This window comes from Nicotiana tabacum, chromosome 7, assembly GCF_000715075.1.
Source record: "Nicotiana tabacum cultivar K326 chromosome 7, ASM71507v2, whole genome shotgun sequence".
In the NCBI taxonomy this organism is placed as follows: domain Eukaryota; kingdom Viridiplantae; phylum Streptophyta; class Magnoliopsida; order Solanales; family Solanaceae; genus Nicotiana; species Nicotiana tabacum.
This window is the reverse complement of record NC_134086.1, coordinates 164,025,445-164,040,135: the sequence shown is the minus strand read 5'-3', so window position 1 is coordinate 164,040,135 and position 14,691 is coordinate 164,025,445. Positions and strand designations below refer to the sequence as shown.

General features: G+C 34.7%; 2 protein-coding genes and 1 non-coding gene across 3 annotated transcripts; 1 reads left to right on the top strand and 2 right to left on the bottom strand.

The window, feature by feature from the left end:
- Positions 1-4,434: 4,434 nt before the first annotated feature.
- Positions 4,435-6,952, top strand: LOC107804686 (malate dehydrogenase, glyoxysomal-like). Its single transcript, NM_001325760.1, is given in 9 exon segments — positions 4,435-4,509; positions 5,121-5,336; positions 5,420-5,734; positions 6,022-6,111; positions 6,212-6,295; positions 6,392-6,427; positions 6,523-6,612; positions 6,709-6,803; positions 6,880-6,952. Coding segments are annotated over 9 exon segments (1,074 nt in total).
- A 204-nt stretch (positions 6,953-7,156) lies between these two features.
- Positions 7,157-10,027, bottom strand: LOC107804685 (protein TUNICAMYCIN INDUCED 1-like). The gene is made up of 3 exons (XM_016628611.2): positions 9,734-10,027; positions 8,931-9,266; positions 7,157-8,146 (listed from the first exon to the last, which is right to left on the bottom strand). Exons 1-3 carry the CDS (start codon positions 9,860-9,862, stop codon positions 7,322-7,324), a joined length of 1,290 nt encoding a protein of 429 aa, XP_016484097.1. The 5' UTR covers positions 9,863-10,027; the 3' UTR covers positions 7,157-7,321.
- A 303-nt stretch (positions 10,028-10,330) lies between these two features.
- TRNAV-AAC (transfer RNA valine (anticodon AAC)) lies at positions 10,331-10,404 on the bottom strand. Its single transcript has one exon. It is a non-coding gene; the product is annotated as a tRNA-Val (tRNA).
- Positions 10,405-14,691: the final 4,287 nt, after the last annotated feature.

Sequence of the window (14,691 nt, the reverse complement as noted above, 5' to 3'; positions counted from 1 at the left end):
ATTCTATACAAAGCTAAATACAATCTTATTTTCTTGCTTCTAACTTCATCTGTGCCTGGAAACCTTGTTTCTGAAACTGTCATCTTTGTTGTCTCATCTACATTTTAAGGCTAAATATTGCTTCATTCTTTAGTTATTCTATTATTTTCAGGATCAAATTAGTTAACTTGTCTAGAAACCACGTATAAATTTAACTGTATCGTTTTACGGGTAAACAATCTTAGTAATCATAAAAGCAAAAAGGAAAGAGATTTGTACATCTATCTAAACACTGATCAAATACACAAAAAGTGTTCTTTAGAAATAACGTAATGATCGGTGCATCATAATTTAAACTGTATGTAGTATTACGAGTTTGAATTAAAGTAATTATTTGGTTATTGTTATTTAGTTTATGGAGTTGAATTAGATTGTTTAGTGTTCGTTAAAACACACGGACATATTCTATACTTCTTGAGATATCATCCAAAGCTCGAGTATGATTTATGCGTCGTTTTTCTTCTCTATCTTAACGAATCAATTGATTTAATTTTAGCTTCGCTCTTTCCTTTGTCTTTCCATTTTTACCATATGTCACTCCCAATTTGAAGCACGAGTCTTCTCGATAACAGTGTTAGTGATATGAGAAAAACACAGAAAAATAATTAATGAATGGCAGTGGAAGAGTGAAATAATAGCACATAATTGATGACTTATCATTAAAGGACAAAAAGTAAGTGGTTGCTATGAATAAACTATTACCCAACACTTTATCATTTAGTTTTGAAAAAGTAGTTGATGACACGAGACAAGTATAACTTTAAGCATACTTGATGCATCAAAATCTTGGGTATAGATAGACAAAATGATCATTATTCCTCAAGATCAAAAGATTCAGTGCATGTGTGTGTTAGTTAAGCATTATTAAAATGGCTCAGTGGATTTTAAAATAAATTTATAGCCTCCTTTTTCTTAATATACAAACCGTTAGAACAAAACAATTCGATATAGTATTTAAAGATTTAGTCCAATTAAAGTTTATTGTTGGTAAAGGTTCAAGATTTAGAGCATTTTAGGGTTCAATATTTTAGAAAAAATTGCACGGGCACCCTAGTTGGTCGCCCCCATTTAACCTATACTTATTTTTTTTTAAACTTTTAACTCGTGCTCACTTTTTAAACAACTTCAGCCCCCTTTCTCCTCCTTCTTCTCCTAGTGATCTCCATATCTCTCCGGAACTTAACATTGATATAACAATATCTCTCCTTCTATGGCTTCACTCAATTCCTCATAAAGCCATCTTACTATACATAATTAAAATAATTGTAACGTAAGAAAACCTTTTTGTGATATGGTTGACATGGCTCAAAATGTTTTTTTACATCATTAGTTCAAATCTCAAATATATTTTTGCATTTCTCTAAATCCCCTTGACACCGTCTCCATCGTCGAGATGCCATGGTCAAGCAGAACCATAGTGCGTTCCTCGACGTTTCGATCCAGAATAAATCAATGAAGTCATCTCCATACTTAGAATATGGAATTTGAAAGGTCAATCTTCCTCCCCCAAAAATAGAAACTTCAGCAGTACATACTCAAGGGTTTTAAAAACTTCAGTTCTAGAGCTGAAGTTCGCCAGATACAAAACAAAAACTTCGCCAGTTACAAAAACAAAAACTTCACCTCTAGAGCTGAAGTTCGCCAGAACAAAAACTTCAGCTCTAGAGTTGAACTTCAGACCTGGTTACTAGAATGCTGAAGTTTTGCGTGATTGCCTTTGCTACTTCAGCCCCATATGCTGAAGTTATGCGAAAAGGCGGGTACGCTTGCAATTCTTTTTGCAAAGCGAGCACAAGTTAAAACGTGATATAAAAAGCGGGTACAAATGCAAATGCCCCAATATTTTATAAGGCTAATCATTGCTCCCATAAAAATGAAAATACACTAATCTTTTGTGAAAATTAAGACATCCAGGACACATTTTTTTATAACCGAGAAATTTTGTCTCACATTATTGAATATTTACCGCTCTTTGAAGTTTTGAAGGCTACTGAACCCTTTTCCCCCCTCTGCCCCTCACCCCCACCCCCCAAAATAAAAAATGGAAAAAGAAAACCCAAACCCTCTATACTTCTTATCACATAAAGAAGGGCGCAATTTTGGTTGGTGATTATTGGAGTAAAAGAATGCATGCAAAATGCTTTTACAATGGTTTATAGACTATGCAAGGCTAAAATTTATCTGCGAGACTGCAACGGTAACACCTAACTCTATACAATAATTTTAAAGAATGAACAAATCAAAGTTAAAAGGTATAGATAACACTTAACCATTACTAAGTTTTTAAAAATATATATTTGCAAAACATATATCTTTACAATTATTGATTTGGTTCATATAATTGGTCATTGTTAAGGAAAGTTGAAGTTCTTGAAATTTACGAAGGATATATTATTTGTAAACTTTTTCCTTTAGGGGCAGGGGTAAGGTTTGCGTACACACTACCCTTCCCAAACCCCACTAATAAAATTTTACTAGGTTGTTGTTGTATCTCACAGCAACAATGCATCAAAACAATTATACATATTATTTTCTGCTGGGTAAAGTTTCCTCTTTGTTGAATACTGTTAATTCCTCTAGTGTTTACCTTTGCTAAAAAGAAAAAGAGAGTCAAAATAAGAAAAAGATAATCGATGTTTAAAGAAACTAAATAATTTTCGTTTCTTTCACTTCCAAGCCTCGCTTAAAATGTTTTTGCTTCCAAGAAACATTCTACTTTTCTAGCCTTTGGAGTTTGGGCAAACTTTCCAAAGGTAAAATGGGATTCTCTCACAAACTTTCAAGAACATTATCAATGTTCACGTTGTTAATATATTGGGATATTTACATAAATAGCCGTCCGGATTCACTATTTATTTTTTCTAATCGATATACATAGATTCTACTGAATGTACACGATTATACACATGTAACACATGAATTGTACATGAATGATATATCCTTTGGCCATTTTTAGTTTAAACGATTGGGTGGACATCTATTTAAGTTAATTCTTCATAAAAAATGAATATTTACATAAATAGCCAGCCATATTCACTGTTTACTTTTTTTTGCCAGTATATAGAGATTACACTGATTATACTCGATTATACACATGTTATGCATGAATTAATATTCGCTCGCTATTTTTAGTTTAAAAAGGTTGGGTGGATGAAAGTTAATTCTTAGTTTCTTCGTAAAAAAGGGATATATACATAAGGAAAGAAAAAAAACCAGAAATAGCTGACTCAATTATGGACCTGTACAAGGTAATCTCTTGGGTCTTGGCACTCACTTGGACTTTTACAGAATTTAGGCCTATTTGCCTGCAGCCCAACTATATTATAGGAGTATCAGTTTATGCATTCCGCCTCCATGTGAATAACCAGATGCTTCCCTCGAGAAACTACTTTGTGTTATAAATATATTATATTATGGATATTCATTTAATACTCTGTTGTAAATAATTTTTCTGAAGAAGCTTATTCATATGGGACTCCACCGTAAATATGTTTATCTATTTAGTACTCTATTGGAAATAAGCTTCCTGAAGAACTTATTACTTCGGTACCCGATTATGGATAAACATTACCCTAGGTAGAAGATTATCCATACCGGGTATAATAAGCTTATCCATTCAGTACTCCGTTATGGATAAACATTGCTCTCAGTAGAAGATTATCCATATCTGGTATAGTAGCAGCTTACACAGCAGCTTGCAGTAGCAGCTTACACAACAACTTGCAGTAGCAGCTTACACAGCAGCTTGCGTAGCAGCTTACACAACAGATTCCTTTCTTCTATAAATAGAAGAGATTTCAGTTCATTATATACATCAGTTTGAATTCGAATAATATATCAGTTTCTCTCAATACTTGTTTTTACTTTATAGTCTTTATTTTATAACACTTTGTTAGATTATAAAAATAATTCTGATTATGGAAGTACGTGATAATTGAGAAATCAATTTTATGTTTATCACTTCTATTATGAAAATATGTTGATAATCATAAATAGATTTTAATCAATGCGGAGATTTTACAAGAAGAAAATAGATCTCATCCTTATATACTGGATACACGTTTACTAGGAGAAATAACTATGAGTTAGCCAGGTGTGCTAAGAGCCAAAGAAATTATAGCTTCAACTTAGGGGAAAAAAACAGATTTCAGTGAGCCACAAACGTTATAGCATAGGATAATTCTTGAGAAAATTCTTTTCCACAAAAAAGTTTGAAGAAAAGAAAAGGCAGCCACCCTCCTAAACATCCAAAATAAGCATCACCTTATATTATTGTCGTTTTATCCACAAGCAAATCTATTTTTCCTTTTTAAAAAAGAATTGAAATATCACTACCTTTACTTCCTAATTAGAAACACAAAGACACAATTCTTTTGTGCTCCAAAGTATCAGAAGATGCAGCCACTCAGTGCAGAAGTTCACCAACGTATTGCCAGAATTTCAGCCCATCTCAACCCCCCAAATCTCCAGGTCTGTTCATTTTCTACTTGGTGCTATTCATTTTTCACTCTTGGACTTTCAGTTGAATGAACTTAGATTTAATAGATTGTGAATTTTTGAAATATTGTAGTTGACATCAATAGCATACACAAAATTTTACACAAGTGATGTTGGCCTATTGTCACAATTCAGCTGGTAGTAGGTTTGAATCTTAAAATATGTTGGTTTTAAGGCTTTACTTCCTTTCTCAAATTGATATTCATTTTGTATTATTTTCTAGCATTATAAATAGTGTTATGTGAAGGGGAACCTTGGCGTAACTAGTAAAGTTGCTGCCATGTGACCGGGATGTCACAGGTTCGAGCCGTGGAAACAGTCTCTTGCAGAAATGCAAGTAAAGCTGCGTACAATAGACCCGTGTGATCCGGCCCTTCCCCGGACCCCACGCATAGCGGAGCTTAGTGCACCGGGCTGCCCTTTTAGTGTAAATAGTGTTATGTATTGTTTCCTAGAAAAATATATTTCGGTATTTGATGACACCTCTTTTTAAAGGGTGTCTCCGCTAGTGGTTGATGCTTGACTGCTTGTGACTTGAACAAAATTTTGATACTTAAACTGTTGGTTTTACCATGTATATAAAGATGGGAGAGGGGTCTGTTTTGGAAAGATCAAGCTGCAGAGCAAAAGGTGGGGCACCTGGATTCAAGGTAGCAATATTGGGTGCTGCTGGAGGTATCGGCCAACCGCTTGCAATGTTGATGAAGATGAACCCTTTAGTCTCAGTTCTTCATCTCTATGATGTTGTTAATGCTCCTGGTGTTACTGCTGATATTAGCCACATGGATACCGGTGCTGTTGTGAGTTCCTTTTCGATAAAATCTTCACATTTAGTTGCAGAAGCTATATTTGAAGAATAATTTTCTTACTTGGTGCATTTTAGGTGAGGGGTTTTCTAGGGCAAAGTGAGCTTGAGGCTGCACTTACAGGAATGGACCTTGTGATCATACCTGCTGGTATTCCAAGAAAACCAGGAATGACAAGAGATGATCTTTTTAAGATTAATGCTGGGATTGTCAGGACTCTCTGTGAAGGAATTGCAAAGTGCTGTCCTAATGCTATTGTTAATTTGATTAGTAATCCAGTGAATTCCACAGTTCCTATTGCAGCTGAAGTTTTCAAGAAAGCAGGTACTTATGATCCAAAGAAGCTTCTTGGAGTTACCTCACTAGATGTTGTCAGAGCCAATACTTTTGTGGTAAGTGTTTCCCAATATACTACTACTTTTTACATTGTTCTGCAATATCTTACATTGTTCTGCAATATACTACTACTCTGTTTATTTCTTAGTGTCCTCTGTATCAGCTAACTGTAAATAGTTCTAACCCCGCTCAAGAATCTCAGCTTTGTTTATTGATCAATTGTCGTGCTTATGGAATTTCATCGGAGACTTCTGTCACTGTTTTTGTGGCTCCATTCACTAACTACTAGATGTTGCTTTTTCTTTTCTTTTCCTTTATTTATATGTGATTGAGGTCTTTACAGGCGGAAGTTTTGGGACTAGATCCTAGGGAAGTAGATGTTCCTGTTGTTGGAGGTCATGCCGGGGTGACAATTTTGCCTCTTCTCTCACAGGTCTAACAAAATTATACTTAGCAGAGATACAAACAGAAACTTTCTTGCAGGCTGAAATTTCCTTTGATACTGATATTTTGAACTTTGTAATGCATTGTAGGTCAAGCCTCCTTGCTCCTTCACACAGGAGGAAACAGAATATTTGACTAAGCGCATTCAAGATGGAGGGACAGAAGTTGTTGAGGTACGCATGCACTACTTGCAATTCAGCATATACTGATAGTTTCTTGCAGTAGAACAGAACTGCGATTGGTAACTTCAAGAATTTTTATCTTTGCAGGCCAAAAAAGGGGCTGGATCTGCAACTCTATCAATGGTTAGAATTGCTCCTTGAGTTATTTCAATTAATGCTTTCTGAACATTGAATATAGGCATATTGAGTAGAACAGAATCTAATGCAAATTCCTACAGGCATATGCAGCCGTAAAATTTGCAGATGCTTGTCTCAAGGGCTTAAGAGGAGATGCCGGTGTGGTGGCTTGTGCTTTTGTAGCTTCTCAGGTACTTTCTCAAACTTATTTCCAGGGGCAAAAGTCCTAACAAATTTTTTTTTTTCTGTCAAATTTCCCTGACTGGCCAATAACAATTTTGACACAGGTTACAGAACTCCCATTCTTTGCATCCAAAGTGCGACTTGGTCGTACTGGAGCTGAAGAAGTCTATCAACTTGGTCCCCTAAACGAGTATGAGAGGTAAGAACGTGATGCTTGACCTGAAATTTTCTGGGTATTAGATAAGTTAGTTCTCTAACTAAGTAATTTCCAACAGGATTGGACTGGTTAAGGCCAAGAAAGAGCTTGCTGAGAGCATTCAGAAAGGAGTTTCCTTCATCAGGAATTAGTATTAAGTTTCAAATTCAGTAATACATTTTCTGGTTGTCTGGTAAATATGAACATTATTCGAAATGAAAGCTTTATGTGTTTTGCTAGATACTTTTGGTTTAAGAAAAGCAAACACTTGTGACCCGCCTGATGGAAACCTTTGCCATGTTAAGTCAGTAAATTTTGTAGACAGCAACTGTTAAAAGAATATGATAAATAGGGAGTACCAAAAAGATCTGGCATATATTCCTGATACTTCTTTGATAAGTTCTTACAATCAGGTCTCTTTGCACCTGATGTATGTGATTTGCTATGAAAAGAGGACAAAAGGAAAGGATAAATTTATCTATACAATATTTCTCAACACAAACCTAGCCCGCCTAAAGAGTTTACAAGGTGAATGGATTTGGAGGTGGGTGAACAATTGGAGTCTTTGACATGGAGACATTGCCCATGAGCACACTTGGTGCCACTGTATCCTCTATAGTTATCGGATCAACCTGCACAACTCTCTCCGGTACAACTTTGTCGCCATCTACCTTTGCCAGAACTTCAAAATGCATCCTCACTGATTCAGGCTTGGTTCTCCAATCTGGATAACCCTCCCAATTGAATCCATCCCCTTCCTTCAACTTTTTCTCGACTCCAAAACCAATCTTCACGAAAGTCTGGGCTGATACATCTGCCTTCAGCAGTTTGAAAGAACCTTTTTGACTTGCTTTAGGGCCCAGTACATTAGATAGCAAGGCCTCAAAACCAAGCAAGTTTGAGTTTGAACCATTGACAGATGTGACAGGCCACAATGTAGTAAATTGATTGGGTGTAAGAAGTGCAGTGGTTTCTCCCTGGAGATTGATGGTGGAGATGGCGTCCATGGCTTTCATTTTTGATACTGATGACAACTCAACAAGACCAGGTGCAAGCCGTTTAAGCTTAAGTTTGTTTGCAGAAGGGGAAGATGGTGAGGAAGGGGATGTAAGAGATGTAGGACCAACAATTCGAAGAGAGAGGAGAGGTTCCCCTTGAGTTACAGAAGCTTGACGCAAATATTCAGCCAATGCCAACAGACCAGAGGCAAATCCATTTGTCGTTCTGTTGAAGGGCAGTGGAAGCTCTATTGGGTGGCGCAGGCTAACAGACCTGGCACCTTTGACTGTAACAACAGCACCATCGGCTAAGATCACTTTCCTCAGCTCCCCGGCATCCACATCATGCTGCATATCAATTACCAACGAGAGAAGCAAAGCAGATTAGTGAAATAAAAAATTGGCAAGAAAAATAATTAATGCAAACAACCAACTGAACAAAGACAAACAAAAAAACGACCCTGGGGAACAAAGACAAACACCATATCAAAAAATAATGAGTCTGCATCCCTAGCAAAGCAAATGTTAGTGCACTTTAGTTAATGCAGCTACATCCACCAACTTCAAAGGAATCGGATTTCCACATACAAACCTACTACCATCAACCTAATGCACTCAAGATAATTCCAACTAAATCCACCAACAAGAGAGTAATCCAGTTATTCATTCAACTAAGTGTCCACAAAACTAGCAACGCTTATCAATAAGAGCAGAGGACATCATTCAACATGGAAAAATGGAAGCCTATACTGTCAAAGAAGAGACTTCTTTCCAGCTTAATTTGGAGAAACATACAAGCTGAATGCAGCGGCATTTCATAACTATTTTAGCAATAGAGGCTCTTTTTTATTTAATTGTTCCTAGGTAAATTGCAGAAGAAAGGAACCAGACAAGAGAGCGCCTAGAAAACTAAACATTCATCAAATGGATATGTTACAAAAATACAATCCAATGTTTGTCTTTTTAAGGAGCATCCTTAGGTATTAAAGCACATAACAAAACAAATGAGAAACGGTACCTACTATAAACAAGCAAAACTGTTGGTGAATGGATCAAATAAAAAAGCTAATCTTCAAAAGACTTCTAGCATAATATACAATATTATACAAAATTTAAGCAAGGTTTCACTTACTGGTAGCGAAATCCTCATGTCCTTGGCATCCTGGATCCAGAGCTCCATCGGACCTGCCAAAGTAAAAGGCGCCAAAACAGGCACCTTTTTCTCCAATCTCCGCCTCTCCACCAACCCATTTTCTTCACCTCGCTCTACCCGGAAAATGGGCAAATCTACAAACTCCCATCTATTCACATCCTCCAAAAGCTTCAAGGGAATAACTTTATTATCAATCTCAACATCAAATTCGTAAGACACTGACCTACCCACAAGGGCATCCCTTAAATCAAACCCGGATATCTTGAAATCCTCAGCGTGGAAACCTAACCCCTTTACAATTGACTCCTTCAAGTCCTAGAAAACGAAGAAAAAACAAAACTCTTAATAAAATTCAAGCTTTAACAAGAAAACAAAACCTACAACCGGATTTCACATGTAAATATCTGTCTTTGCATTGCTAAAGTAGTAGAATCAGACTATTGCAATACGAACTCAATCAGTCTAAGAAACCAAAACTAACATTGACGTATCTCTAAAATTAAAAGCTTTGGACGCCTAATTGATGTTAATACAACATTGAGATCCACAAAATCTTAACTTTTTAAAATCAATTTTGCGTCTCATTATCTGTGATACGATTGGGCTCAACTCAATTCTAAACTAAAAGGGTCGGCGGGTAACATTAACGAGATCCGGAAAATCATAAATTACAAAATCAATTTTGTCTCTCGTATTTGAGATATGATTACAGCTAAAGATAAGGAAGATTCAGGTTATAAATTGATTGATTAATTGAAAAATAAAGAGGATAATGAACTTACAGAAATAGCTTTAGGATATGGAGGGTTGATATCTTTGCTAGCGACCAAAGCTCCAGAGGGAGAAAACCGAACAGCGATCGCAAGCAGAAATATGGGCAAAAAATAAAGCGATTGTCGCCTCAAATCCATTGAGAAGCTTTAGAAATTCGAAAGGAAAATTGGAAGAAGAGAATTGATTCTTCAGGAAGCAGTGAAGATGCTACGGAATTGGAAATTCTCAAATCTCAAGTAATGCTTAAGAATTGAATCCTTCTTATGTTTTCTTCTTTCTCCTTTTTTGTTTTTTCTAAATTAGAATGAAAAGTGGATTTGGTTTGGTATTTCTCGATTCGTGGTGGAGAATTCTAGAGAGACGATGACGTGGAACGAAGCGACCAATGAGAAGCGAGGAGCTTATGCGGAAGGTTGATATAATTGGGTTAAATGACGTGGCTTGTGGCTTTTTAATAGCTACGGCTGTACATGTGGTGGGACCCTTTATCCTTGTTCCTCGCATTAAATTATTACATTATAATTATTAAAAGGACAAAAAATGTCGAAACCACACGACGCCGTTCTTGGAAGCACTTTTATTCGGAAATAAAAAAAAATAGATGATGGCTTCGCCCGGACTCGAACCGGAGACCTTCAGTGTGTTAGACTGACGTGATAACCAACTACACCACGAAACCAGTTGTATAGTATGCTACTTTACAATTTATATCTCAACACGATGAGCATCACCAGATTTTAATTGCTGAATATTTAGCTAGCGTTTGGCCATAGATTCCCAAATTTGTTTGAAAAATCTGATTTGGGTGAAATTTGGTTTGAAGATGAAAATGTGTTTGGACATACGTTTTCAAAACATATTTCCCAAATTTATTTAGGAAAAACATGTGTATTATAGGGATTTGGCCCAAAATCAGCTATTGAGCTGGTTTGGGGATTTGAGATTTTGCCAAAATATAGGCCAAATCTATGGCCAAACATATGTTTGCCAAATAAAATCCAAGTTTATTTTGACAAAATATATGGCCAAACGGGTACTTAGTGTGTGGTGTTTATCCCCCTATTTTTCTTCTATCTTCTTTTCTTGCTTTTTTTGCTTCTTCTTCTTCTTCTTCTTCTCACCCTTCTGAGCGAGGATTTATTGGAAACAACCTCTCTACCTGCACTAGGTAGGAGTAAGGTCTGTGTACAGACTGCCCTTCCTAGACCCCACATATTAGGAACATACTGGATTTTTGCGTACAGACTGCCGAGGATTTTTGATGTGATTTTAGAAATTCTTTTCCACTTTATTGTTTACTCCATTTCAATTATGTGGATTAAAAATAAAAAATGAATTGGACGAAAGTAATGATACGAAGGACAGAAAGATTAGCGATGTCATTCTAGAGGGCTGCTATTTAGAAATTAATCAGTGTGTCCTAAATTTCAATTTTTCTCCTGAAATTAAGATTTTTAGTTCAAATTTTCAGGACGAAATAAGTATTGGCTACCCCTTAAATAACAGTCCTAAAAATGGCTATTTGTGTACTATAACAGTCCTAAAAATGGCTTTGTGTACTTCTCCCATGAAAATCCACTAGAGGCCTGAGATTAACAATAAGGCTGACGTGATTGGGCTGAAAAATGCACATTTTGCGCACAAAAATTCTGGACTAGATTCAACGCACGTGACCCATGAAAGCCCAAATAACTCTGGTCCATGTTTGCGCACTCATGTGTATGTTTTCTTTTCCTTTTATTTTGCAAGATTAAGATGAGCAAAACTAATACTGAGTCTGATCAATCTAAATAATTTTTCCTTACTATCTACGTGAAAAAGAAAATAAGTTTAACTTTAATATATTGATAAGGTAAATTTGTTGCGGTAAAAGAAAGTTTAAGTAATCTACTTAAAGTCTTATTATAAAGAAAATTTTACGGCAAATATGAATTGGTACCTAGCAAAGATGCAGGGCCGACTTTTGGTAAAGCCAAGCCCAAGCTTTAGGCCCCCAACTTTAGGGGCCCCACTTTTTACCCTAAATTTTTTTAATTAAATATTTTTACTCATATTACATATCTTGGTAAAAATTAGAAAGGAAAGATATTTTTATTTCTTAAAAATGGATCCCTAACGTGTAAATGCAAATTTTATGCAAGGAATCAAGTGATTATTCCTTTTTTTTTTAAAGTCTTTTTCTGATTAAAGATTATGTAAACCATTTCGCTTCTTTTCTTGCTTTCCATAATATTCAATTTTATTTTTAATCTTTCTCAATTCTCAGCAAACATTACTACTATTATTATTATTTTGTGCCTCCAAGAGATTTTATTGTTTTGTATTTTTTTGCCTATATATTGAAAACAACAAATATTTATTTTCACACCAAGTTAGTGAATCAGGTTTTTCTATTCCAACTTTTAATTTTATAGTTTTCATCTAATCGTTTGTTTTTCTTGATATTTTTAGTACATACGCATATATTATACTTTTAATATTTATTAAAATTTAAATATGTCAAATAGAAAGTAAGAATGCATTATCCAAAACTTAAGAAGAAAAGAAAGTTGAATTTTTTATACAATCCCCAAAAGAAGAGATGATAGTACTATAATTGATCTGCTCAATCATATAAAAAGACTTGATTCTTTTCCAAATGTTTATATTGCTTATAGAATAATGTTAACGATTTCTGTAGCGTTGCCTCAGCGGAAAGAAGTTTTTCAAAATTAAAATTATTAAAATCTTACGGAAATAAGTTTTTCAAAATTAAAATTAATAAAATCTTAATAAAGATCAACAATGTCTATTAAATGGATTAGCTATATCATCAATTGAAAAAGAATTATTAGAAGAGATCTATTATAAACAAATTATTAATAATTTCGCATCTTAAAAAGCTAGAAAAACAAATTTCAAATATTGATTTTATAAAGTACTTTTTAACATTCTCAATGCAATTCTATCAACTATAGCATGCCATTTGGCATCCAAGGTGGCTCAACATTATTGGGGCCTAAATAGGTTGCCTTTAATTTTTTTTTATAAAAAATTTAATATATATATATATATATATATATATATATATATATATATATATATTAAAGGTTTTTTAAAAAGAAAAATTAAAGGCAACCTATTTAGGCCCCAATAATGTTGAGCCACCTTGGATGCCAAATGGCATGCTATAGTTGATAGAATTGCATTGAGAATGTTAAAAAGTACTTTATAAAATCAATATAAAATGCGCATAAAAAACACTTTAGTTTCTGATCAAATTGAATTACGGAATATTGAAATGAAACAAGCTCAATATAACAAACAGGATAATTAGGATCAGCAATAAACAGTTTTAACTAGTTGCAATTGAGTCTTTGAAAAGATCTTTGAATTGAGTCTATGAAAAGTTCTTTGTCTTGGCAAAAGAAATTAGTGGTCTACTTATTGTTCTTTTTTAATTATAAAGGACCGTTATCGTTGTAATTTAAAAATTAATAATATTATACTCGGCCTGTTTTCTTCCATCTAAACCAAAGTGACCGACCATTAAATCCGGTCAAAAGTGATATAAAAGCTACAGCAGTATAAATGCTAAAATAGAAGATGCTTAGTTTCAACTCAGAACTCTTAGTCTGCCACGTACAAACGTTTTGTTATAATCTCTGCCCAAAAGTATGATGTTTTTGACCTTCTAGAATGTAACCTAAGTGTAAAGGCCCTTCTAGATGTGGACTTGTGTAAAGTCTTAAATACGACCTTCCTGTCAAGGAGCACGTCCTCAAAAATCTGAAGCATGACACTTGATAGAAAGGTACGAAGGTCGAGTATTAGAATTGTTGGTTAGAAGGTATTCGAGTGTTTCTCCTCGCTGTGTCAGCTAGTCTGATAGTGTTTTTTTATTGTGTTTCACTTTTTTTTTGTCTTTCACATTTTGGCCTTTCTATTTATTTGTTGTATTTTACGACGTTGATACTATTTTTTTGGTTTCTATTGTTATTACAGATCTATTATCTCTGAGCCGAGGGTCTCCCGGAAACAACCTCTCTATTCCTTCGGAGTAGGGATAAGATATGCGTACACTCTACCCTTCCCAGACCCCACTAGTTAAATTCTGCTCGGTTGTTGTTGTTCTAGGATTTATGATCTCTCTTTCTTTCACATTTTAACTTCTAGTATTCGTTAAACATAATTTTCTTTCACGAAGTAATGCACAAAATATGCACTTGTAACGATATACAAGTAAGATTACCCTGTTTTCTGTTAAAAACTACACGTTCAAAAAATTTTGACACCAAATGCTTTAGACGAGGCTTTCTATGATGTAGACTTGCTAGTTGCTACTACTCCCTCCGTTCCAATTTAAGCGAACCTGTTTGACTAAGTACGGAGTTTAAAAAAAAATGAAGATTTTTGGAATTTGTGGTCCTAAACAAGTCAAAAAGGGGCCCAGAGTGTTTGTGTGGCTATAAAAACTTCTCATTAGGGGTAGAATTATAAGTTTAAGCTAAATTGTTACCAAATTTAGAAAGAGATCATTTTTTTTGGAACGGACCAAAAAGGAAATAGGTTCACGTAAACTGGAACAGAGGGAGTATAAAATATGACCGACTTTATATAATTAGGCAAAGATTACTTTTAGTCCGCGACTGAAACTATTTATATTCGATAGCAGTAAAAATATACATAACAATGTATATATACACAAAAATATAAAATAAATATACATACACTTTTTGATTATTATTTTAAGAGCAGTTATGCAGTATCATTTTCTCTATATCATTTCTTTAATCAGAATCCAATTACTAGTTACTAGTTTTGACTTAACCGATTTGCCCCATCTAAGCCAAAGGTGTAAGGGATAGTAGCTAGTCTCTTTCCTTTATAGGCACAAGTCATCAATAATTTCTTGGAATTTTTTTCCAGAAATATTCAAATACCACCAAAATTGAGCAATTTGATTAGATACTAGGGTATCAAAATA

What these genes read in the sequence shown, in the direction of transcription:
- LOC107804685 (XM_016628611.2), bottom strand. Translation starts at nt 9,862, where the DNA reads ATGGATTTGAGGCGACAATCGCTTTATTTTTTGCCCATATTTCTGCTT. An exon ending in CATATCCTAAAGCTATTTCT is followed by an intron (nt 9,267 to 9,733) that starts GTAAGTTCATTA and finishes TTCGTTTTCTAG; the next exon opens with GACTTGAAGGAGTCAATTGT. An exon ending in ACATGAGGATTTCGCTACCA is followed by an intron (nt 8,147 to 8,930) that starts GTAAGTGAAACC and finishes ATTGATATGCAG; the next exon opens with CATGATGTGGATGCCGGGGA.